Here is a 25,556-nt window from a genome sequence, read left to right as displayed (position 1 = left end):
ATGTAAATTGAACTTACTCCCCTGAAACCTGGCTTGTACTTTCAGTTAAATTACATTTATTTTTAGTTTGGTTTAGACTGAGGTAGGTGAAACAGAAAAAATATTCAGGTAAAATAAGAGAACTGCAGTATAAAAGTGATCAGGAAAAAATGGATCCAACTTTTCCATTCTGGTTTCTTAGACACACTACAGGAGAGACTGACTGGTTGTGAGTTTCATATTGATAATACAATATAGAACTTTACATTTCTACATTGCTTACTCTCATGCAATGGGAATTAAAGACAAACACTCATTATGTAATTATTCCTGTTTGCTGGATCATGAGAAAGAAGATGGGACGTAGTTTCTCAAATAAAAAATCACAGTTACACATAAAAAAGGAGTACATTATTGGTTTTCTTGTTGGTAATTTCAATAGAGACTGATTGAACATGAGATGAATTTATCTTTTTGCTGTTGTGTGACATCTTTGCAAGGATCAGACACTAGTGTTAACTAGTCTGTATTTACTTTGGCCAGATGGAAGACTAGTGTACTTAAAGTTGTTTTATTAACTTTTCTCTTCTGGACAGTGAAACTCTTTTCACAGGTTGGATTGTAATACTGTAATAAGATAATACTGTAATAATGGCTTAGGGACTGAAATGTTTTTAAGAATAATGAGCAGCACTGGGACATCCAGCATGTAATCAAGCCCCAAGTACTGTAGTGTCAAAAGGTCTCTGAACCTTGGGACATCATGTGATGTAAAGCCAAGCTTCCTGGCAAAGAGAAGACTGCAACACTATTGTAAGTAGCAAAAGTCATACTAGCAATAATGGTATTTCTTTTTTAAAAAAATTAGGGGTATTCAACCTTGATGAAACACCATTGCACACTTGTTTTATCTGGAGAAAACAGGAATGCATTTATAACTGCTGTTTTACATCTTTTCCGTTGCATTCCTGTTTATTACAGTTAAAACAATGCTGCAGCAAGCTAGAAGACTTCATTCAAAAAGATTTTTTGATTCCAGAATCTTGCTTCAGGTATTTCACACAGATAGGGCTGGTGAACATCTTTTACTCTTTTTAGGTTCATGTATTCATTTTTTAAGATCACAAGTTCAAGATGGCACTTACAAAGAACGGCTGCAACCTGTGGATTTATATTTCAGGTCCCATAAATTATGTATGGAGTGAGGTCGAAATAACTGTCATAAATTCACATTTTTAGACAGATTTATCATTCTGGTAATTTGTTTGGTAATTTTTTAGTAATTTTAGTTTGGTAATTTTTAGTTTCTCCTTGATAACAGTGGTTCATTGGAATTGAAAATAAAAGACATTTAGGAATAACGGGATTTTACTAATGGATGCTGTTCTGTTAATCAGAAGCAAAAGAAGAGGATGCACCACAATTACTACCAGGTGACAATTAATTAAAAAAAAGTAAAAAATCCATTCCACCTCAAGTAGTGTGGATCCAGTTTAAACATCATCATGCTGCTTGTGATCACCTTTTTTTGACAGTTCTAATATTTTTCCCCTCAAGAAAACTTCCCTGGTACTGGGGAACAACATTGTGCTGTGTTCAAAAGACTCTGTTTTGCATCGTGTTTCTTGGTGAAGTGTTAGGGAGCCTAACTGGGATGATGTGCAGTATATCACACTGGCCATAAGCTTCACTGGATAACTTGTTTACTCTTGTTATAGGTTCTGCAACGCCACATGCAGCAACAGCATTTGACACTTCTAAGAGAAATACTAAGATTCTTCAATTTTCTTTATAAAAGAGAATATATAGGCAAAACATCAGTCAAGACATTGGATGATTGGGAATTATACTCTAGTCTCTGCTACCGAGTTTCTAAGTGATCTTAGGCAAACTGACATTTAACCTCTCTGATATCAGACTTTCTTTTTTTTTTTTTTTTTTTTTTTTGGTTACAACTCAATGGGGGCACTTTTCCATTTTTTATTTTCTGTATGAAAACACTTTATTTTTGTTATCTGTTACGCAAACTGCACAGTTTCAAGGGACTCTGAGAGGCCCATATCACTATGTAGCACATGTATATTCGTAAGAGAATTGTGTTCTGAGGCTTTTCAATCTAAATTTATTAAAGAATGCAAATATAGACAGTCAAAACCAAAGAACTAGAAACACAAAGAAGCATAATACAGATTTAATAAATCATAACAGAAAAAATAAATGATGAGCCATCTGTTATGAATACCACCATGAACTGTTAAAGAAATACTTCTGCCAAACTACTGCACAGATTTTCAATAGGGTTGCCCAGCTATTGTTTAGTGCTGCCTGTGAGGATGGACCATGCTGGACCATGACTTTCCGAGTAATTGTAGATTTCTATAAAGCCCATGAACATGGAAGCCAAAAAGCATGCCTGATGCTTTTGAGGAGCACTGAATTCACTTTGTGGACATATTATGATTGCATGGACAAGATTATTCAACTTATTCAGAAAGCGTTGGACCTTTAGCATTTTTGCTAAGAAGTCATGCAATATTTGTGCTGTGTATTTCCAAACATACAGCAGATACATGATTACAGTACACTTGCACAAACAATGCAAAGCACGTTTGCAGTCCAGGTAAGACTTTACATCGTAGATGGAACTAATACACATTTAGGAAATTTGAACAGAGAGAGCAATGTTTCCAGGTGGCAAAATATGAGGGAGAAACAAGGCACATACAGGGGATAAAACAAAAACAAACAAACAAACAGAAAACAGCATTTGTAATGCATACAGAATGCTTCTATTCAAAAGGTGAATGTGGGAATTTAATGAGTGCAAAGCTTAATACATTAGCTTTTTAGAAAGACACTTTCCTATGTCTCATGACAAAGTGTGTCTCATATGAACTGTATATTATGTAGATTTGTTCAATACTACATACTATTATGTCACTATTGCTTTTGTCACAAAGTAAAGCTTGTACTAAAAAAGTTAATTCTTACATAGCATTTCTCACTTTAACAGAATTTCATAAACATTTAATAAAGCTCAGAATATAAATAAAGCCCTACATTACTTGAGGGCTAATCCAAAAGCTATTTGGATTACATATTTTCAGCAGTTTTCAACTATAAACAAGTTTAGTGCTGGTGACTAGGAAATCAAGTAGCATCTCCTAAATTAAAGTAGAGTGAAGTTACTATTCATGTTTATTCTCTGATGCAGCTCATGGTGCAGAATGAACACTGCCACCACACCACACCCAAACCCTCAGATTTTGGGTACAATCTCTTCCTTTTAACAGGTAGCTTTGAACTCAGGTTTACATGACCTCATTTTACATGAACTCAATTCCCAGAAAACTGTGGAAATAAAAGGAATAAGAAAAGAATCATGAAGAATATACAGAAGCTAAAGCAATATTCCTGTAATAATTAACCTGTTTTATCATGACCTTAAACGTGAATGGTAAGTGCAGTTCAAAAAACGAACTAGTATTATTTCAGCTTTAAAAAAGGGTATGATTTTGCATTGGATATTTTATTGGATTTGTGGAACTCTCTTCTCTTAATGTAACCTCTTCTGGCTCTCATTTCTCCTGTGTATTAGCTCTACTGAAGCTACTAAGCTATAACTGGAAAGGACATCTTTTCCCCTTTCTTCCCTATTCATATTATCATGAGACCCCTACAGATTGGACCTCCTAAAGAGGTCTGAATCTAAAACTCTCTAAATATAAAAAGACCTAAAAATAAACACTACGAACGCATTAAATTAAATCAACAATTGCTCACTGATGGCAGGCATTATCTAATTCTCCACAAGACTGTTATGGTCTTTCATATTTCAGTTGTCTTAATGACAGTCTTCCTTGATACTGACATGAACAACTGATAAGATTATTCTGGTACTGACAGAAAGTTGAAGTGCTTTTGATTTAGAGCTTTAGAATGTAATCCTGCATTATATTCTCCTTTCACACATCTGCATTAAAAAACATTTTTATATGTTTTTCGAAGGAGAGCTATTAAAAAACATCTTCTAAATCGAGAAATACTGATCATGGGAATGTTAATAATTGTCTTTCTGGTTTCAAGGAACTTGTCTGTTTTAAATGCTTTTAATATTTTTTAAAAAACTTCTAGCACGGTACTTTGGATAAAGTGTTGGTATTTACCTTTCTATATCAGAGTGTTTGAAGTATACCTGTGAGATATTATCACGTAGTGTTTTAATGGCTTTCATATTTTGAAAATTAAGCTTTTGTTAAGGAAAATCTGCTGTTGTGTGAAAATATGTGCTCTGTATGCTTCCCATTTGGGACTTCAGGTACCAGAGGAAATAAACCTTTCTAATGCGCTCAATACATTTTTGTATGCAGGATCAGAAATTGCACAACAGTTTTTTTTTTTTTATTTTCTTTGTAGACTATGCCCACATATTCAGCAAGTATAATTTTAGGTAGGCATTGAAACCACGTTTCTGTTATTACTGGATAAACCTGCAAAACTTGATGCTTATCTGAGCATATTTGAATCATCTCTGTTCCAGAAGTCAGCTTATAAATGCCACTGAATAAAGCCTCTTTGAGTTAGTGAAAGACAGACTTTGTGTCATTCTCAACCTAACTGAAATACAGAAACACTGGATATTCAGTAAATTAATATTCTGGTGGGGCTGCAGTTTGGGAGGCAATGAGATAGTATGAAAGAAGAAAAAGATGGGTAAGTTTTTATTGGTAAATGGAATCTATCTGATGTAGTGTTAAGCAATTTTTATAATAAATGTCCAAGCAATTTCGGTGAAGTTAAAAGTTAATGCTGTTTGGTATTAAAATTTAAGAAAAAGAAAAATTCTAACAATTCTGATTTTAATTGCCATAAAAATTGCTAATTTGATGTTGGAAAATCAATAGGGAACAGGAATTGACATTGATTTAGACAGGTCTTGAGCACCTATAAGTGTAACACTATTGCTTTCACTGTTCAAATTATTCTTTTCATGACACAATCAAATAATTAGATAATTCTATTCAGCTAAAGATAGTTAAATATGCAGCAACACAGAATCAACAAATCATCAAGGAAAGTTATATGTACCATGACATTAAAACAGTAGAACAGGATTCTTTTCATGTTTGTTCAGTAAATTGTGCAGGTTTGATAGAATTATTGTATCTGTTGATGTTACTGTCAAACAAAATTGCTTCAACAGACTTGAATACATGTAATAATTTAGAAAACTCACCACCTCTAACCTATCATTTATTTTCTCATAAAGATAGACATTAAAAGAGAGGGAGTATTTTTATAGTCCATTTTCCATCCATTATTTCTCATGAAGAAAATTAAGAAATAGCTTATAGATCTTAAACTTCAGCAGTCTCCTCCTGCGACTCAGGATGCAATTACTTTCATGTTAGTTGGTAATGCATCATCAGAGCAACACTTGGAAGCATATAGATTTATTGAGTGTGCTTTACTGAGCTTTAAATCTTAACTTAGTGATTTGCAGATTATCAAAGAAGAAATTAGCAACTGATTTTTAGCAAATGTTAATGCCAGAATATGTATTAAAAGTAGTGTAAAGCTTTTTCTGAATTTACTAAGAGGTGTTATTCCAGAAGACAGAAAACACTACCCTTCAAAATGCTGAAGAGTTTGTGATCTCTTCATTGCTCTTCTGGCAACATAACCAGTAAGCTCTAACAAGCATTTATATGTCTGAACAACAAAACACTAAGGGTCACGTTTCAGATAAGGGCTTAAATTATTGCTGTGATTTTGGTCACGTAAAAGATATTTTCTATCATTAGCTCATGACATGACAATGAAACAAAGTAGATTTTGTGCTTTTTGCTGTTATCTCAACTTCCTTAAAGTATTTCTGAAAAATGTACCTTCAGACAGTTTCCTCAGCTTCCAAACACTTTGATACAGTTAAAAAAGAGCAAAAAGGTGGTAAGAGAATATCTGAAGTATACAAGGTAAAGATGAAGCAGCTACAAGCCATACTTCGTTTCTATGATTACAGTATTGACTGATGAGCATACTCCAGCCTTGTTCACTTTAAGTTCAAAGAGATTGTCTTAGCATTCTGCCCAGATTGCTATTTTTATGACACCTGGGAATGTTTAGTGTATTACCTAACCTTCTACCAAATCTAATCACTAACATCCCAACTAAAAAGGCATTTGGCAGGGGTAAATAGAATGGATTACATACAATGTGATTATACAGATCACATCTCATTATCAAAACCAACCTATAAAATCACTGTCCTTTTTTCTATAGCAATCCATCCATTTCATACTGGTTATGCAGAGAAAACGGCAGAGTTGTGAGAGGAAAAAGGCCATGGGGAGCCGATAAGAGAAACTTGTATTTCCTCAATCCATAGCTGGATCTTAGATAATATTTTTTTCTGCTTTTCCAACATAAACACATTGTTTGGTTTGGGGGAAATATGGCAAGACATGGTAGGTGTCTTATGGTGCTTCTCTGCTACTCTGCTACTCTAACAAAAAGATTTTGTTAGCATGGCACCAGTGAACCAAAATAACTCCAGAAGCTCTACCTCACCTCTGGAATGCTAGATGAAGCTCATGTTTGGGAGAGCATAGGACTCTATGGATTTAACCAAGGACATATGGGAATCTTTTTACAGTATGTGATCACATGTATGGTTGCAGGTATCAAAAGCTTAAATCTGGAGAAAAAATGCTTAGGATAAAAGCCTGTCTATAAACTCTCCTGTTCCCAGTATTCTTTGTTTTCTAGACAAATTTATCACACTGCTTAAACTGCAGAATGGGTCATTTGTTTCTCAGTTTCCTTAGCTTACTTGGCATTGTTGGTGCAAAAGAGAGAGAAAATAGCATAAAATATCTACAAAAAATTGTCCCATACAAAACTTATTTTTCAAGCTTTGTTTGAAAACCGGAAGGAAGCTGCAGTCAGCATGCTATCCTAAAAAAAAAAGTCAAAATAAATTAGCTGGCCTCTAACGTGTTCTACAGGATGACCATGAGCCCCAAGCATGGATTTCTTGCTCACTTCCAAACCCAGTAACTAACATCATTAGAGTCTAAGCTGCAGCAAAAGGTGTTGCTTTCCTTCAGTTATAATCTGTTGTTATCTTACCGACAAACCCAGTAAAACTAAACTTCTCTGAACAGAACAGAGTGGTATAAATAGGAGACCATGCCATGCCAGCTCTTTTGTTTCAAAAGAGAGTAGATTTCTTCATAATTAATAGAATTAATTTATAAAGTGAAACATATTCAAAGATGGATACCTAGATTAGAAAAAAGCTGTGAAATGAACATCTTTACTTCCCATTTAATAAATGTTTCACATTCATTAGTAGTAGTATTCTGAACATACCTGCTCATGCCAGTTTTTAAGATATTAAAAAATAGTACCCACTTCCCTATTGGTTCTGCTACCAGTTACAAGCTGAAAGCATTAACCAAATTCTAACACGACTGATAATAGATGAGAAGCATGACCTTGTCATTTTGCTTATTAATTTTGAGGGCATTCTGAAACCATTAAAAAACATGTTGTTCTGACTGGGCTTCATGGTCTTTGTTTTTTCTTGCTACTTCTAATCCAATGTAAAAGCCCCAGACGCTAACAAATCCTGAATGGAAAATATTTTGCTCAGATTTCAACACATCAACGCCAACCAATCCCCATGCTTCAACCCACTCCACTGCTCAAGCCAAAAAAAACCCAAACAAACCCAAACCTACAAAAATACTCCTCCAAAACCAAAAAAAAAAAAAAAAAAAGCTACTAGTTTCTAATCAGTAGCAGAAGAAAACTGCCTTATAATTATCACCAGTTATATCATCACCTTACTATCTGCAAATTGCTGGAATATTCTGCTCTCACTTTTAGCTTGTTCATCAATTTCTTTCAGCAGTGATGTGTGGGAACTTAACTATTTCCTTGAGAATGTTATCCTTCAAATTACTGACCAGTTTTTCAGCTTGTGTATAAGCTAGTATTACACTACAAGGAAAATATGTTACTTGCAAAAAATGCTATTAAATTGTTAGCTGAACACAGCTGCATTCCTTGTCTGATGAAAATGATTCCTAATAGGGGTGAATGTGCAATTTCAGGCAATTGCTAAATGTTGTCTGCCCACATTATGGCATTTTGTAGCTAGATCCAACATTTTTACTATCATGCTTACCTGTGAGGTGTCCAGCATCAGAAGAGAGTTCAGAACCAAGCCTGTTTGCAGGTTAGGGCATGCAGGGAGGGAGGAAGGGAGTCCTGAGTCTGAGTTCCACAGTTTCTGCCTTCTTCCCTCCCTGCTTCTGCACGTCAGTTGGTATTGCTCTCTATTGCTGGGTGATTTTATCTGGGAAAATATATGTTTATGTTGACCTAAACAGAGAAAGCATTTCCTGAATTAACACAGTAACCACCTGACTGTGATCTAACTGAAGTTAACTGATGTTTTGAGTAGGAGGTTGGGTTAGATGGCCTCTAGAGGTCACTTCCATGCTACATTTTTGTATGGTTCTAACATTAAATAAAGGACATACTGTGACTCCTTTCATGGCTGTTTTAAGGTAGCTCTAACTATGTACATGAAAGGTATTATTTTAAACAGTGCATGCCAAGTTGGTCAAAGGACTCTGACAGTTCTATGGACCTTAATGGGGCTTGACAGAGGCTAAGCCAGGGCTTGACTTCTTTCAGTTCTGGTGGGTGCCAAAATGGTTGGTTTTCACTGAGCAACTTACAAAGTTTATAAACTTTCAAGGTCAATTCACCATGAAATTCACCAGTCTTGGGGTTTAGAGCTCTAGTCCAGAGAACACAGGTTTGCAAAATTGCTGCCTAAAAGTTGGTTTTGATCAGTTTTATTTGCTCCATAGGACATTAGTTCTTACACACTCATATTTTCAGAATGAACTACAATGCAGTCTGAAAGCCTATTTCCCCCATATACTAGCATCAGAAGAAGAACATTGCTTTTGAAAAGTATTCAGTTAAATATATATATATATATCATACAATCCATTCCACATTAGCATCAATGAACAGATCTTAAAGTGTTTGGTTCAAGACAATAATAGCAAATTGCTCCTACAAAATACTGATCACTTGGAATTGTTAATTCATGGAAGATACTGGATTCTTTTTCCCAACTCAGCAAAATCGGACAATCCCTTTCTCAGAAGAATAGATCAAGGGAGAAGGACATGGACAAATTAGGGATGATTCCAGGTTACTTGCTTCAAAGCAGCTGGTCTTTCCAACTGCTCCATTTCCACCATATGTTGTGAAATCACAAAACACTCCAGCAGTTGAGATGCCTTAGCCTACTCTGCTGTCACAAAGACATGAGGCTCTACTGGAAACAATCGCCTTCAAGGAATATGTTATCATTCACAATTCCTGTGAATCTCTAATTACATATGCCGTTTTATTACTTCATGCAACAGCAAGCAGTTCCAATGAAAATGCTATGTTTTTCTGAAATTGATAAAAACAATGGGCTTTATTTTCTGTTTCCATGCTTTGTATAGCTACTTGCTCCAGTGCAAAAGAGCCTGTTCTCCAAATGACATCTTTGCATAGGTATAAATGACTACACTGAGACTGGGGTATTTTTATTGGTTTTGCCATCACAATGATCTTTGCTTTTCTTTTTTTTTCACACACAGATCTGTCATACCTTCTAAATGACAATGAAATTACACACATCTATTCCATTTCTATAACAACATCTACAGTAATTATGAAGCCTAATTATATAACAACAATAAAATTTTATTGTATGAGGTTGCTAAGTATGATTGCAAACAAAGGGAATAATTCCTGTATAAGTTATATCAATTGATCATTGAGAACAAGGATAGAAAATAATTGAATAAAAAAGATTCTCCTTTCAGCAGAATCAAATAATTTACACTTTCCATACAGTAAGTAGGGAATGTTGGCTCTGCTTAACCCCCAATTTCATCATTATATGTATGCCTAACTGAGTAATTGGAAGACATATCAAAGCTATTTGCCCTTAATTCAGAAATTTCTGCTTTATGTCAGCTTATGTTCCAAAATGAATAGCTTTGAAATAACGTTTGTGTGCAAGTTATTTCATGATGTTGTAAATGGTCCAGTGTGTCAGCTGAATCAGAGTACCAAAAATATATAGCTCAGTAATTTGGTTTATTTTTAGGTCTTATGTTGCCCATCTTTGTTGTAGATGACTTCTTTTAGCCTGAAAACCTGAAGGTTGGTTTGAAGTCATGATCGTATAACAGTTCTTTTTATATCAACAGCTGAGGCTGGCCTTGGGGGACACTGTTACTTATTTCTTAATCTTCTGGGACTGACAGAACAGAGTCTGGCCAGATTAGAAAAACATGGAATAATACTACAAGGTCTATCAGTTCATGTGTGACCTGCCATACACCGAGAACTCCACTTTCAGAAGAGCTGTGAACGATCAGCATGTCTGCAGATCAGAACACAATCCTCAAATCAGCAGAGTATCCAGTTAAGGTACATACTTATCATTTGATAAGCCATGTAAACAGGGTATTATATATATTTCAGGTGGGTGGACTGTTTTGAAAATTATTATCTCCAAGAAGTTTGAAGATCACAGTTCTACTTTCCCATAAGTCAGTTATTATGACAAATTATAATCAACAGATACATGCTGAGTCTTTCAATCACATGCTGTATCTGAACAAACAGCTGAATTTCAGGGGGTTGATAGTAGCTGAGCATTAATGACGAGGGGCCACAAAACAGCCTTATTTAAAGAACACAGTAAAGGGATCATTAATTTATACATTTATTAACTGGATGAATCATTGTTTGTTGCCAGTGTTGTTGCCAGTCTATGAGTATTCAGAAATTCTGTCTTTGAAATTAAGTATAGGTACAAACATCTTCACATTGCTCTGAGTCTGTTCACAAAGGAGTTCTCAACTTTGGGCCATATATAAGCATGAACCAGATGTGTAAGAGCACTTTAAAAAAAAAAAAAGGTTGAAAAAAAAAAAAAAAGGATAAAAATGCTAACTGTTTTGCCTCTATGTGATGTAATTTTAAGGCCAGAAGTCCTCTTTACAAACTCATCAAAAACGTTAAAGGACAGATGTCAATTTTTTGCCCCTCTGCTTTCTTTAACAAAAGTCTACTTTTTGTGCCTCTGGGAAGACTTGTCTCTTTCTAGCAATCAGTGTCAGGACCCCATCTGAACCTGTCAGTGCAAAAAAGTGCAGACATGGGACTGTCCCCCTGAAGGAAGTCGAGGCTCTTCTAGAAGAGCCTGTTCTAGCCAAGCACCTCTGGAAATTATAATGTGAAACATTAAAAAAAAAGCATTTTAGTCAAGTGTAAATGGAAATGTAACTTTAATTTTAGTGGCAGGTATCTACATCAGGATATAAGAATGCCAATTATTAAAAAAGGACTATCTGGCAGCTACTGCTGGTCAACTCATTTCAGTAAAAGCCAATGTTATGCAGAAATAGGCATGCAGTAGAAGTTATGCTGCTCTGCGTGACAAGAGGAGTTTTGGTCAGTTAAAACCACAGAACATTCGGGACATTATGTAGATTGTAGTTACTATATAGATTGCAGTGAAGTGAGTGACAAAAGTGTTACTGCAAGCTATATAGTAACTGAAATTTTAATCTCCACATAATGTCCTGAATTCTCCTGTTAAGTAGTAAGACCCTATTCAAAAGGTCCTGACAGTAGAATTTATAACTTAGCTCTTTCTGATTAGATTTACTTGTCATATTACTTAAAAGGTATGATGTTGAGAATTTTATTTATTTTGAAAATCTCCAATGAAATCTCATTTTCTCCATCCGCATTTCAAAGTTTGTATTTTTTCACTCTAATATCAGCCACTGTCCCATAACTTCTGTTCTTGTGAAATTCTTTTCCAAAATTTTGTCTGCTCCTAATTTATTCCACTAAAACTGTATTTGCCTGTCTCTCTTTCTGGACATGTTTCCATCCATCTATACAGAATAGCCATGACTATTCTATTATTTCAGTAATTATTCTTCCTCTACCTTGTGAAGGTAGCTATGTGATAACCCCTCCTTTTTCACTATCTAAATTCTTTCTTCAGCTTGTGAATATGATAGAAGTCATACAGCTGTTATCTTTGGAAAGAAGAACTCATTCTTGGATCCTAGGATGCTGACACTTCATTTGCTATTACTGATACATTATAGAAAATCCAGAGTGCAGTGATCCACCTGTGAGGCTCAGTGATATGGTGTGGTACCAGAGTCCACATTTGCATATTTTGGGTTGCAGACTGAGAGAAGCCACAGTAGTGGACATATGAGGTTATAGCAGCAGGAATAAATTTCTCAGCAATGCTGAGGTAAGGAGAAGGAGAGAGAGATACAGTGAAGAGTACAAAGAGAGGGATGGACAGATGTTTGAATGGAGCCATATGTGACTGGAAGTGGCCTTCCATGTCACTGAGTCCAGCAATGCCAGAAAAGCACATCATGTTATCTATCCCTTTACTACATTTCTCAGGCTCTGTCTAAAGACACTTGGAATTCCTGCTTTAACTTCTATTGGAAGACTATTTCAGAATGTCACTACTCTGATTAACATTGACCTTTTAACTTACCATGGCCATTTTATACTAATTTTCTACTGATATCACCCTATAGGTCTAACAGGTCACATTCCCTCCTGTACATTTTTGATGCTGTTTCACAGATTTACATATCAGAGGACTGTGCCAGCATGAGCATATGCTAATTATCTCATCTGACGTTTCTGCCATATTTTATTCTCAATGCTGTGTTGAAACCTTCCAAAGCCACTTTTCCACTCCTCTGCAGATACAAAATGGATCTATGGTTCTATTACAAGTTTTAATAAGAGATTTAGATTTTAAAGACATGGGCAGACATGCAGTGGAACCTTTACCGTGCTGATTTTAATAAAACATATTGAAACAACAGTATTAGAAACATAAACAGCACTAAAACTTTTAATGTCTAAATGTGTTTTTTAATCTAATTCAAAAATAAGTGCTAGATATTTGACTGATGCACATAGATATAGTACGATCAACTTCAGTAGATCTACATTTCTTTATACCTCCTAGAAATTTCTTCTTGTACCTAATCCTACAGTTCAGGCCAGAGCAACAACTGAAAACATTGGTAACTTAATATAGTAAGAGAGAAGGGAACAGCTGTGGGTAATTCCAATTATGATGACTGACATTATCACAATTTGCTACAGAAATTGCTACTCTGCATATTGGTTGATATAGTTCTGGAAAAGGACATAAAGCAATGTCAAATTAAATTGGAAGTATTTTGTGGCATAAAGATTTTATAGAGTAATTCAAATTCAATTTCAAATGTACTTATTATCAATGTTTTGATAATATGTTTTCGAGATGTTTTAGCTGATCTAAGCAATTTTTACTTGATGTCTCATAGTATGAAGTTTGAAGAATAAAAATAGATTTTAAATATTTTTTTCCCATAATAGTGTCATTAGTAAATAGAAGCTTGGCACTCTGGCTCTAAATATCTAGTCAGAATTTTGTGAAAAAACAAACCAAACAAAAACAAAAAAAAATGTTTGACTTGTGCTTATATAACTTATAAAAATTTGTCTTTTTAATGTAACTTGACTCTTTGTCATATTATCTGTGAAAGTTTTCTATGTATAACTGCAATGAATAATTGAAAAATATCAAAATGGATCCAGAAGAGATTAAATCTTTCACAATTGACCAGGGAAGAAAGTACAATGGTTGCAGATTCACGTTGGCTATCACAGGCAAAATATATGAAAGATAAAAATCCAATTACATTTTAGGCACTAACTGATCTCAAGATAGAACTGATAGAACTTTTTATCTTCTCTAGGAGGGTGTACAATACATTCATTTTTGTATCTGTCAAAGGGAGAAGAAACACAGAAACTATCTGGCATAGCAGTAATATCAAGAAGCTGCAGTTTGGTCTAGGGAAGGCAGGTCAGTAGCAAGGCAAAAGCTATTTCTAGCAAGATTTTCCTTATGGAATCTCTACCTGCATTATATTAGAATGCACTTCCAACCTTCTTCAGTCTGTCAGCCTATTGACACTTGAGGAATGAACTTCTACTTACTGAGACTGTAGAAGTTTTTTGGGATAAAGACTGATGTATCTTAATTTGTATTTTTTTTTTTTTTTATTGGCAGCCTGTCCTTCTATATGTCATTATATTACTAATCTAATACCAATTCTGAATTTAGCTGAATAATTTGCTTAAGATCAAGCCCTTAAAAATTTAGTTGAAAATTAGGTATTCAAAAAATATGCAACCCTGAAATCTTTTCCCTAGGTATACAACTAAATAAAAGGTTACATTATTTATACCTTAAAATTTCCATCCACTTAGAAACAGACCTTTCTGTACTTCAGAATTGCCACAGGCTTGATGAAACACATGAAGGTGATGAAATTTGGAGCTTAGCTCACACTTAAAATCGATTTGAACCTTTCATTTATATCCCCAGAGCACTCTACCCACTAGGTATATCAGAGGACATCAGCAACTGTGCTATTCATATAATGTAAACCTGTGGAATTTGCTTTGATTAAGACAAAGTTGCATTAGGCTGTCCAAGAAACCCTCCTGGAAGCATCTAAAGAAAAGCTGCATCCATCAAGCCAGTTAATAACAGTATACGCAATGTGTAAATATGTATATAGCTGATAGACATTAAATATCCTTGTGATATTTTAATTTCATTAGTAAACAAGGGAAAAAAACAACAACAACCAAAACACTGAAATATCCATTGGATTCTTTTGTTTGCTTAAAGAATAAAAATTCACTCCTGCAAACCACTAGCTAGAAATGAATGGCAGCATGTCTATGTTGTCCTTTATGTATCAGAAACCTAAGTAAGTGAAAAGTAACAAAGAAAATTTCAGAAAACATTGAATAGGATACTACTTTATTGTGAAGATCTTTGCACATTTTTAACTGGCAGGAATCACTGAAGTTAATAGACTTCTTCAGGGCACCCAGCGCATAATACAGCTTTTTCCTATTAAAAACTAAAACTGAAAATTTTGATTTGTTTTCCTATTTGAAATGTAACACATATTTAAGCAGAAGTTAAGCAGTAACTACATTGTAAACTACCTCATGTGCAACTGAATTGGATGCAAAGTAAACAACAGCTCAAACCCTCCAAAGAAATCCAAACCATTTGTGAAATGGGTAACAATCTAATGACTAAATTGATAATCAGCTTCATGAAACTGAAAATGAGCACAATCGTCATTACCTTACCTGGGTAACCTTCTCTGTTACATTGTGCGTTCGATCTTTCACTTTAGGTGCAATAATTGCTTTCTCCGAAGAAGGAGGAGATGAAGATTTTTTTTCACTTTTGATATCTGAAAAATTCAGGGTGAGTTGAGGAATTTTGTTGATTGTACTGTATTTGTTGAGATTTGAATCCGATGTGGATCCCAACAAACTTGACTTGATATGGTTAAAAGGCCCTGAAAAATCAGAACACATATTTAGTATTTGACAAATGCAGATAAGTTATCATTAATATCTATGTGGGATATGTTAGAACTGTACTTAAAAACTATTTTTTACTATGATATTTTTTAATAGTAAAAATTATTGGCACTTTAAAAATAATTCTACTGCTAATGAGAATCAAATTCACTGGTGGATATTAATATGAAATTTCCTGTACTTAAAGCCTCCAATATTTTCTATAACGTCGGTGGATTGCAAAGTACATAACAGGACTGTTCTTACTTGTTTTAATGTTACCAGGTATGCCCCATGGTAATTCTGGCTGAGTATAAACACTATATTCTCATTTTGTTTATACAAGCTCAAATAGGACACACAATTATATAAGTGTCTCATCTGAGCAAAGGCTCTGTTATCACATCTGTACTGTTGCTCATGCTTCCAGGATAGTTAGTTCAAAAATGCCTTTTGGTAAACTGTAAAACTAAGTAGACCCCTGTCCTAGTCTTGTTGATCCATCAACTCCATATTAACCTATGTCTAACACTGCCCTTATAATTTTGAAGTATCAGAAACTCACAAAATATATTGGTTTAATTGTTATGAACAAAAAATATTGAAAATAATAGCAACAAACATATGTAGCATATTAATGGATTATTTAATATACACTTAAACATCTTGCATTACTTTAATGAGACATGATAAACAAAAAATATGGAGTGCACATACTTCATGAGGTACATATCCATTATAATTATTCTCTTCAATATTGTACAGTGATTTGTACAACAAGTATGCGATATAATTGAACAGTATACTTATTTTGTACTTTCATCATACAGTTTATCCAGAAAACAAAAATATATTAAGGAAAGTTTGTTTTTGAGAAAAATACTGGAAAAGGGAGCTGCATGTATGTTTAGACAATAACAATTAATTCCAGTTATGTATTTAAGAAAACCCCCTGGTCTTGCTCTCAGTTACACTGCCTAAATTATGGTATTGAAGGTTTTTTCTCAGATCCACACGAGAGCCTCACTGTATCATAAATCTTTTATTTTTTTGATTTTTTTAATGTTTTTTTTTTTTTTTTTTTTTTTTAATTCCTAGGAAGGAAACAAAAACTGCTGCTATAATTCATGAACAGCCAGTGGGACAGAATTAGGCTATGGGGTAATTTTGAGTCAACAGAGGAACAGCTGGATTGTATATGCAGTGTGTGAAGGAGTACTATCCAAAGCAACCAGCTGCCTGAAGCTAGTTGTAGGGAAATCCAGGCAGCGCTGCATTCTGTACCTTGACCGCCAGAGGTTTTACTAGGGGCTCAGAGCCCAAAGGCTGTTTTGTGAAGGTCAGTATCTATGTTTTATCTTTTCAGTTACTAAGAAGGCCTCTTTTTCTTTTTTGTTTGTCTGACAAATTCTTCAGGTGAGGGCTGGGCTTCTCTTGTACCTGGCTGAGAATGCTTGCTGAGGAACCTATCTTTTCATTTGCTTTCTTAGCTTAAAAGAATTCATGCACATGGTTTCTACCTCCTAAATTCATGATAATTCAGCAATCTGGTCCAGAGAAAAAAAATCCTTCGCTATACCAATTCAAATTGTGCCACTGTGCAGAGAAGTTTTCAAGATTACAAGGGGAGAGCCCAATGCCCCAGGTCAACAGTTAAGGTGCTCCCCTTGGGAGAGTTCAATCTAGTTTTTCTGCTCTCATGATTCTTTCTGTCTAATGATCATTTGATGTAAGATAAACAAAATTTATGGGTGAGTGCTCTAGCCACTAAACTACAAAAATCAGTCTTTCTTTTCATCCTTAGACCAATGAACCTCGTATATTATTTGTAGAACAGCTTCACAAGGAAAGGGAAAGGCTAGAAAGATTTCACTGCCTTTCTCCCATAAGGAATTCTGGAAAGCCTGGTACTGATTACACTATTAAGGAAATAGCTAAGGTAGGACCTGAATCCATCTTTCCACCATCTAGTTGTTTCTATTAAAAAGTGGTCTTCAAAATAAAGCAGTTACAGTCACCTCAGAAATTAGCAGAGGGGCTGGTGATGGGCAGCACTTGGCTGCATTTCTTCAACTCTACTTCTCTACACAACAGTAGCAATTTTCTGAATATTGAATTGGCTTAAACATTAGTGGGGTATCAAGTTGGCCAATCTGTAAGATGGACAAGATTCTTGATTCCCTAAGATAAAAAGGAAACTAGGAGAATTAGGTGCACGCATCTACAATTAGATAGCAGATTTTATTTTATTTTATTTTATTTTATTTTATTTTATTTTATTTTATTTTATTTTATTTTATTTTATTTTATTTTATTTTATTTTGATGGTAACTTTAAAGATGCTTACATTGCATTGAAGTTTTGCTTTCTGTGATTTAAATCTTTAATTGCTTCTTTTTGAAATGGAATTACTCTCTTCTTCTCTACCTAATATCCATGCCCTAGCATTTAATACCATATTTAAGTTAATTGCACATGAAAATAGAACCTTTAAAAAACAAACAAACAAACAAAACAAAACAAAACAAAACACCTTTTTTTGCTTTAAAAAGTGGTGAAAGATATATGTACCTCATTGATAATGGTAATTAATTAAAAGACATTACTAGCTTAAGTACAGACCATGATGCTAGCAATTGAGCTGCTACTTGACAGCTAGTGGACTTTTCCTATATTCTCATAGCAGGAAGCAGAAAAAGAGGGCCATAATAAATCAGAATTGACACTAATTGGCACTCTGATTGACACTTTCAGTGGAGCAGCCAAGAACTGAATAAGCAGGGAGAATGACAGGCTTCTGCCTACAAAGGAGATTCTTTAAGGTAAAGTCTGAGCTCCCCATTTTTATGGTTGGATTCCATTGTTCCTGCTTACACAATGTACTAGGAAATGATTTCACTCTCCTGAGCTGTCAATCCATCATCTTTCACCAGCAGTAAATATAAAAGCTGTTTTACAGTTCAGTGACTGCATTTCTTCCCCAAGATTTTGCCAACATACACGTGAAGCAAATGCAATGATTTTGGAGTCCATGACTTGCTCTACAGAATCTGGCTCATGCAGTGCATGCAGTTTAGAAAGACAACTTTACCAAGTACACACACTTTTTGTTTCATGCATGAAATCACAAATCAGTTTTCAGACATAGCTAAAATATCACAATTAAACAACACTTTTTTTTTTTTTTTTTTTTTTTTTTTTTTAGAAATGGAGTAGTTACTAAAGAATGATATTCCAAATGCTTTTAAAAGATGTATCAGTGCTGGTGAAATAGAAGCAATTTTGTAACTGCGCTAAAAATTATTTAAACATGAAATTGGCAATGAAATTCGTGCATGCACATTTTAATACTACAGGAAGCTTGAAACCATACCCCCTGCCATCCAGGAACGTGAAACTGGTTTTAAGGAGACAAAAGAGGAATAAGTGAAGATACTTCCACAAGGCTCCTAATTACCAATTATTTTATTTTAGAGATAGTTGACTGAAAAGTAACCAACTTATAACAGTAGATTGTTTATTACTGGACCAGCCCACCTTTACATCCTTTCACAGGTAAAACCCCTGATTGCTTCTACAGAAGTTTTGCCTGCTTATAGACAACAGCACTGAGTTAAACAACTTGCTCTATGTCCCTCCCTTTAATTTTGAATTAAAGATACTTAAATTCAGTAACTGTTTAACTATGCCTTCACTTTTTCCAGGGATTGGTAGTTAGTACTTTGAGACAATAGTTAAGGGAATAACTACATGTTCAATGTACATAATTTCACTAATGCAGCTAGCCCTTGGGAGGCCAATATGAGAATGTTGCATTTGAACATTTCATAGAGCAGGCAAAGTAACATGCCAAAAAGTGTGGCTGTTGAAACACTGGAATGTCTAGATGTATACTTTACCTTTGACATTGCGACCATTGTCTGGTTTTCAGCATAATAAAAGTGAAGGAAAAGAGAGAAAAACAGACAACTAAAATCTACATCAGAAAAAAACAAACAAACAAACAAACAAAAAACCAGAAAATATTGCTTCGAAATATGCGTGGTTGGAATTAAAATAGTTTTGCTCCTCCTTGATTATATTACATAAAGTTTTAGTCAAGATGAAGTCACTCTGGCAATTGAAAAATAACCTTTAAAACTGTTTGGAGTTGATCTTTCGGTGCTGCAAAAAATGCATAGAATTGGCCCTAGCTTAGTTGCCTTAATAGTTAAATGCTCAAATAGTTTTTCCACAAGTCCAGCACTGGGTTGGAAGTCAAAATAGCCAAGCCACTGAACAATAACTTTGCACATGTAATTATGTGAGACTGAGGCACCCGCAGCTATGGGTGGCCCAGGCCGGCTGCACATGCCGATGGGTGAGCGGGCAGCCTTGTGCAGGCCCTGTGCGCCTGCCCAGGTCTCACAGCAGGAATTAAGCTTCCCAGAACTTGTTTTACCATGGCAGCAAGGTGAGAAACACCTTTTCTGAGTAAGTACTGAGGAAAGACTGAGGAGAAAGATGTATCTTAAACCTTTCTTCAGGGCTTAGGTGCCTTTGCGTGAGGTAACAGTGACAAAGGTATCTTCATGAGGTACACCTGAGAGCTGCTCCTCACAAGCACACCTAGCACTGAATCCTCACCTGAGAGAAAATCCCTTCAGAGAGAAAGCAATGCACCTTTTATCATCATTATTTTTAAAAGAAGCTGCATGTGTCTGTAGGTAGACACCACCTCTACCTACTCAAGGATGTACATGACCCACAGGCTGCCCTCCCTTCATGTAGCTCACCCTGCCTGGCTGCAGCGGCTTGCTGGGTGTGAGAGGCTCTAGGGGCTGGCAGGAGAGTGGAGCCAGGCCCAGGGTACAGCCAGGCCCAGGGTACTGCCATGCCCCTGTGTGCTGCTGGCTGCCATGACCAGCTTTCCAGCTTGCACATATCAGTGGGCCTCAAGCTGACATTCACGCACGGTTTCCCCCCTCTGAGAGGCAGCCCCTGAGGCCTCAGCTTGCTCTAGCCCCGTCTGTCCTGTCCATGCTGAGAGCCTGCTCAAGAGAAAGGCTGCGGCTTTCTCCTGTGAAGGGAACTGGAGGTGATGTCCTGTGTGTGTGTGGCACCGTGTGGCACCTGCTGCCTCTCTGGCTTCCCTCAGCTTCCTGAGAGCCAGGGAGTGTGGGACGCAGTGCCAGGCTCAATGGGGGTGTGGGACACTGCTTTTCTCCTGTCAGCCTGATGCCTGTGCCAGGAGCCCACAGCAGCACTGCAGGTTTTGTAGGCTGAGTTAGGCTCAAAGCCACCATTTTTTCAGAAGGCTGCAGAGGTGTCACTGAGAACCCTTTCTGAAGACAGTAAAATTCCCAAAGTGCATGGCCTGCAAAATGTAGATTGATGGTGTTTCAGATGACAAGAGCTTGGCCACGTTTCAGGCATAGGGTGGAAGCCCTGCTGCTTTTACTGTCAAATAGGTAAATTTAAGATTGAATTCAATTGAGTACACTGAAATGAGTATAAAATCCTAAATTATCATTTTTAATGTAATACCTTTCAGTGTATAATTGCCACTAGGCCACACTGGGACCGTAGTTTGGTTTTACTTACTGTAGTTACCTTTAATTAGGGCTTTACCTTCTTCAGTACAGTATCTACAGCTTCTGCTCAGAATCTGTGAGTCCAGAGAAGAAGATTTAGGCTGAATCTTGGTTCCCTAACTTACACAGATAATTTTATCGTAACAATAGGGGTTTATGGCATACTATTCCTTAAAGCATATAGGATGTTACTTGCTAGCTAAATTTAAACATCTTTTCAGCATAAGGTGCCAAATTCTAATATGGGTTGAAGCAGATGGCATCAAAGATGGTTAATAATAATAGTGCAATTCTGAGAACAATCCTCTCTTCTGCTGTACTTTTTTAGAACATGTATGTATGATCTAAAGTGAGGGACAGATTCTCTACTATTTTGTAGTTTATGCAAAGTGAAACCAGAGTGGCATTATTTTATCTATTGACATTGTAAATGATAACATCATGTAAGAGGCCATAGGAATTCAAATGGAATGTTTACTTCTCACAATAAAATTTATTTTACTCAGTGTAATGGAGCTAAAAATTTTTGCTTCTCTATGAAGCCAATACTAAATTATATGGCTATTTCTGCGTGAGCTTTGTATCATCATGACCCAAGAAACTTAATAATCAAACTTATTTTTACACATTTTCTTAGTATAATTAACAACCAGCTGGGAAATGCTTTAATCAGAATAAGTTCTGAAAATAGAAACTGACAAAATAGATATCTTTAAATGTGTTTTATTTGAAAGGTTGATTTATATATCTGGGGAAGTTAAAACCAAGATGAAGCATATGTAATGTTCCAAAAGACATGCCTGAACTTTGGAGACTTTTGGCTCCAGATCCTTATCTTGAAATCTTGGCTTCAATGCGAACGTGACATATAGCAAAGTGGCATGGTTTGGAATGGATTTAATTGAATTTTCAGGTTCATTTGAGCTGAAAAAATCAGAGTCCAAAAGAAACAAAAAAAAAATGAGAAAAGAAGCATTTCTGAATTATATTTAATATAGGAAGAGTTTAAGGAATAATCAGTTCTGTTGTTGTACGAGTTAATCTAGGTGGATGAGGAGCATTCAGATTTATATTTTGGGAGATGTACAGAAGCAGTGACCTCTTGCTACAGACCTTCCAAAAGGCAGGAGAACTTAAATGAATTTTACACTTGGGGTTAATAAATATGAGAAAAACCCATAATCACTGAAAATAAAACCCAGTTTTCTTGCAATTTTATGAATCTGTACAGTCTTCCATGACATGTTTCTGAATTCTTAAAAATATTCCACATACATTACTTGTCATCTAGCTTGAATAAAAATTATGCAATTTAATAAATTATATGCAATTTAATAAATTAGACCATCAGTAGCTCTAATAGCATTGTATATGTGGCACTTTTCTGGGAAAGCCAGTTTCAAAGGTGCTTCTCCATTCATCACAGGGCTTCCAAACCTCTGTTGAGCTGTTTTCCAAGTTTCTCAAACTCTATCTACAACATGAAGAAATATGGCCCATGCTCCGTTATGTTTTGCACAATTAGGTTGCAAGAATATACTAACACAAAGAGAAAATGACACTTACATTAATTTTACACTAAATAGCTCACTAAGTATTTCACCAAGCATTGTACCAAGTATTTCACTGGAGTTGCTGAGAAAATTTTTCTCCAATGTGAGAGAAAAAGTATGTCTCTGTGTTGAGTTAGTGAATATACAATGAGCATATCACAGCTTTAAGAAAAATAAACTTATCAAGTTCTGAAGTAAGATTTCATACAATCAAAGATATTCTAATTTACGTGAGTAAGGGGCCAGAACGTGCATGCAATTTAGCTTGATCAGCTGATTTGTTTTCCCAAATACAAAAATTAGCTTTACAGATGTTGGTCCCAGTTTCGCTATATCCCTGTACAGAAGGTTGATTGGTACTCATAGAGCAACCCCATGATTTCATTGGTCTGCTTAGACGTGAACAGCAGTATTTAGGGCAAAAAAGGCCTGGCATATTTGGGCCCTGAATATTTTCAGTTTGACTTTGAATATGTATAGATGTTTATATTTAATTTTGCTTACAGAGTGATCATAGTTACTATGAAAAATTGTAATAATCCCTTTCTTAGGGAATCATAGAATACTGACTGATTTTTCTACCATACCTTCACTTGCATGACGGTCCCTAAAAATGTTCTTGGGATGGACGTTAAAGCCTTCTATGTCATGTACTGAAGACGCTCTCCGTATGCTACAAATGCTTTCCTTTGATCTGGAATGGGTTAGTGGATTGCTTGTCTGTATCATGTCAGGGTAAAGTCTGTCCCATTGCTGTTTAGGCGATGAATGGTCAAGAGGTCCTGATATATTAACCAAAGGCGAACATTTAGTGGGCTGAATCAGTGCTTTTGTGTCATCCACTTCTGAAGGACTACAACTTTCTTTTGTAGGTGATTTAAAGTGCTTCATAGCTACTGAGTCATCACTGTGCTTGGATGAGTCGATTATCACTGCATCAGGGTCCTCCTGTGGTAAGGACTGCTTTCTGTATGTTAAAAGTCTCAGTCCAGGTAACCGGAATCCAAAAAGTTTGCCTATGTGTAAATACATATAGAAAAGAAAAGATGAGCATTAGTTTCTTGTCATGAAAACCTGCTTTTTCACACAGAGTTCATAATGACAGCTATAAATGATAGACCTATTCCTAATAAAGTTTTGCAATGGAATGTTTAATTCTGGAGGTTTGTTAATATCCAGGTTTGTTAAACTCATTTTTTAGAGGATTTCATATTTCAGTCAAACCTAAGCTACTAAGCTCTGAATAAGGATAACAGCATTGATTCTACAGTCTGTTTTAAAAGAGGTAAGGTTATCTAATCTCACGGTCCTTTCTGACCTTCTGAAGAGAAACAAAATGCAGGAAAAACCAGCAACAACCCTCAGTTGCACCTGTACAATACAAGCATCTTTCATGCATTTGCATGGATGTAGGCTTAGCTGGGTTGGTATATTAAATGATAAAGCAGGCTATTCTGAGTTCATGGAAAGTGCACAACTTTGTGTATTGGTAAGAAATAGCAGCAACTGAGAGGAAGTGTAAAATGCAAATAAAATAGCACAAATAAAGAAAACCTAGGGGGAGAAATGTAAAATCGACAGACCATTTCCTAAACAAAGCAAACCCAGTCAGCAAATATTGTGTAATACAATTCAGATGGAGGCATAGGCTCTTCTGATGCACAGAAAACACAGTAAAAGACTTAGAAGTGCTGAAGAAACAATAAGAAAATAACATAACTAAAATGGTCGGATGTCGTGTAAATGGTTTGACTTAATACATGTATATCCCTTCTTGTCACTTATCACTCTGCAACATGAGTGTTTTCTACAGTGGATTGATATCAAAATAATTTCTCAGAGGATGTCACAAATGTCTTGTTGTTCCCTCTTTATCTTATTCAGTCAGTTTTAATCACCAGTGTTTGAAGCTAGCTAATGTTCATTAATATTTAGCACTGAGATTTATCACTTCATATTGAAATGTTTTGAAATATTCTTTTATTGATGCCTGTACACAACAGCTAAAACAGAGCAATTGATGACAGCTAAATCATTTAACATTTTCAAATGAATGTCCTATGTGTTTGGTATTGAATTTCTTTTGAATTTTAAATAGATAAAAGTGAGAGTGCCCTGCTCTTAAAGTAAAAGCTGTATAAAGCCTAAGGTTGCTATACTAGATGACACTGCAGGTCCATGTACAAGACATTGTAAGACCTCTGATAGTGTAGGATATGCCTGTAAATCTCATATCATACTCATATCATATTCTGATTAATTTTATGATATCAGTAAACTCTCACTTTGCCATTTTCACCTTCTTTCTCCTAATATTTGAAAATGTACTTAACAGTAAAGAGGGGCTGGGGTTAGGGGAGGTGGGGTGGATGGGTGGGGAGGGGCCTACTGATATCTCAATATTGAGAAATCTGGCCATTTATTCCAACCCTTTTTTTCCTGTGTTAAAATGTGATTCCATGTAACAATCTTCCTTTTATTTTCTTGACAATTTCAGTCAGGGATTTTCTGAAAAAGCTTGTTGTATTCCAAATGTTTAGTACTGAATCTATTACTCTAATGCATAAACTAACACAACACAGTGTATATCAGATTCACAAACAGCACCTAAAGGTGCCAATTTTCGATCTGCACACTGATATTCAGTAGAGTGCACCTTGGGAGCATGCATATTTCTTCTGACTATTCTTAAACAGATTGCTCACAGTTGAAATCAGTGAAGTACATACAAAATGATTTTATTATTTTGAATGTACATAGAATTGAGTTGTGAAGCACTTTATAAATCAGTTCTGCAAGCATATTGAATCAAAGGTGAAACAAATAGTAAAAACCCTTTTTTTATCAATTACATTGATCTTAAAAATACCATTCATAAGATTTTCTGGCATTAGACACTGTTAAAGGCTTTTTG

At 35.5% G+C, this 25,556-nt stretch overlaps 1 protein-coding gene across 1 annotated transcript in view; it reads right to left on the bottom strand.

The window, feature by feature from the left end:
• Positions 1-25,556, bottom strand: part of KCNH7 (potassium voltage-gated channel subfamily H member 7) — a gene marked incomplete at both ends in the record, with an annotated part of 217,165 nt that overhangs the window by 51,481 nt on the left and 140,128 nt on the right. The window contains 3 exons of the mRNA XM_084289506.1: positions 15,298-15,512; positions 19,416-19,436; positions 23,230-23,658. Coding sequence (XP_084145632.1) covers positions 15,298-15,512; positions 19,416-19,436; positions 23,230-23,658 — 665 coding nt within the window. The remainder of the gene's footprint in view (positions 1-15,297; positions 15,513-19,415; positions 19,437-23,229; positions 23,659-25,556) is intronic.

Source organism: Netta rufina (assembly GCF_964035555.1).
Source record: "Netta rufina genome assembly, chromosome: 6".
Lineage (NCBI taxonomy): Eukaryota > Metazoa > Chordata > Aves > Anseriformes > Anatidae > Netta > Netta rufina.
The sequence above is the reverse complement of the archived record's forward strand: the minus strand, read 5'-3'. Positions and strand labels throughout refer to the sequence as shown.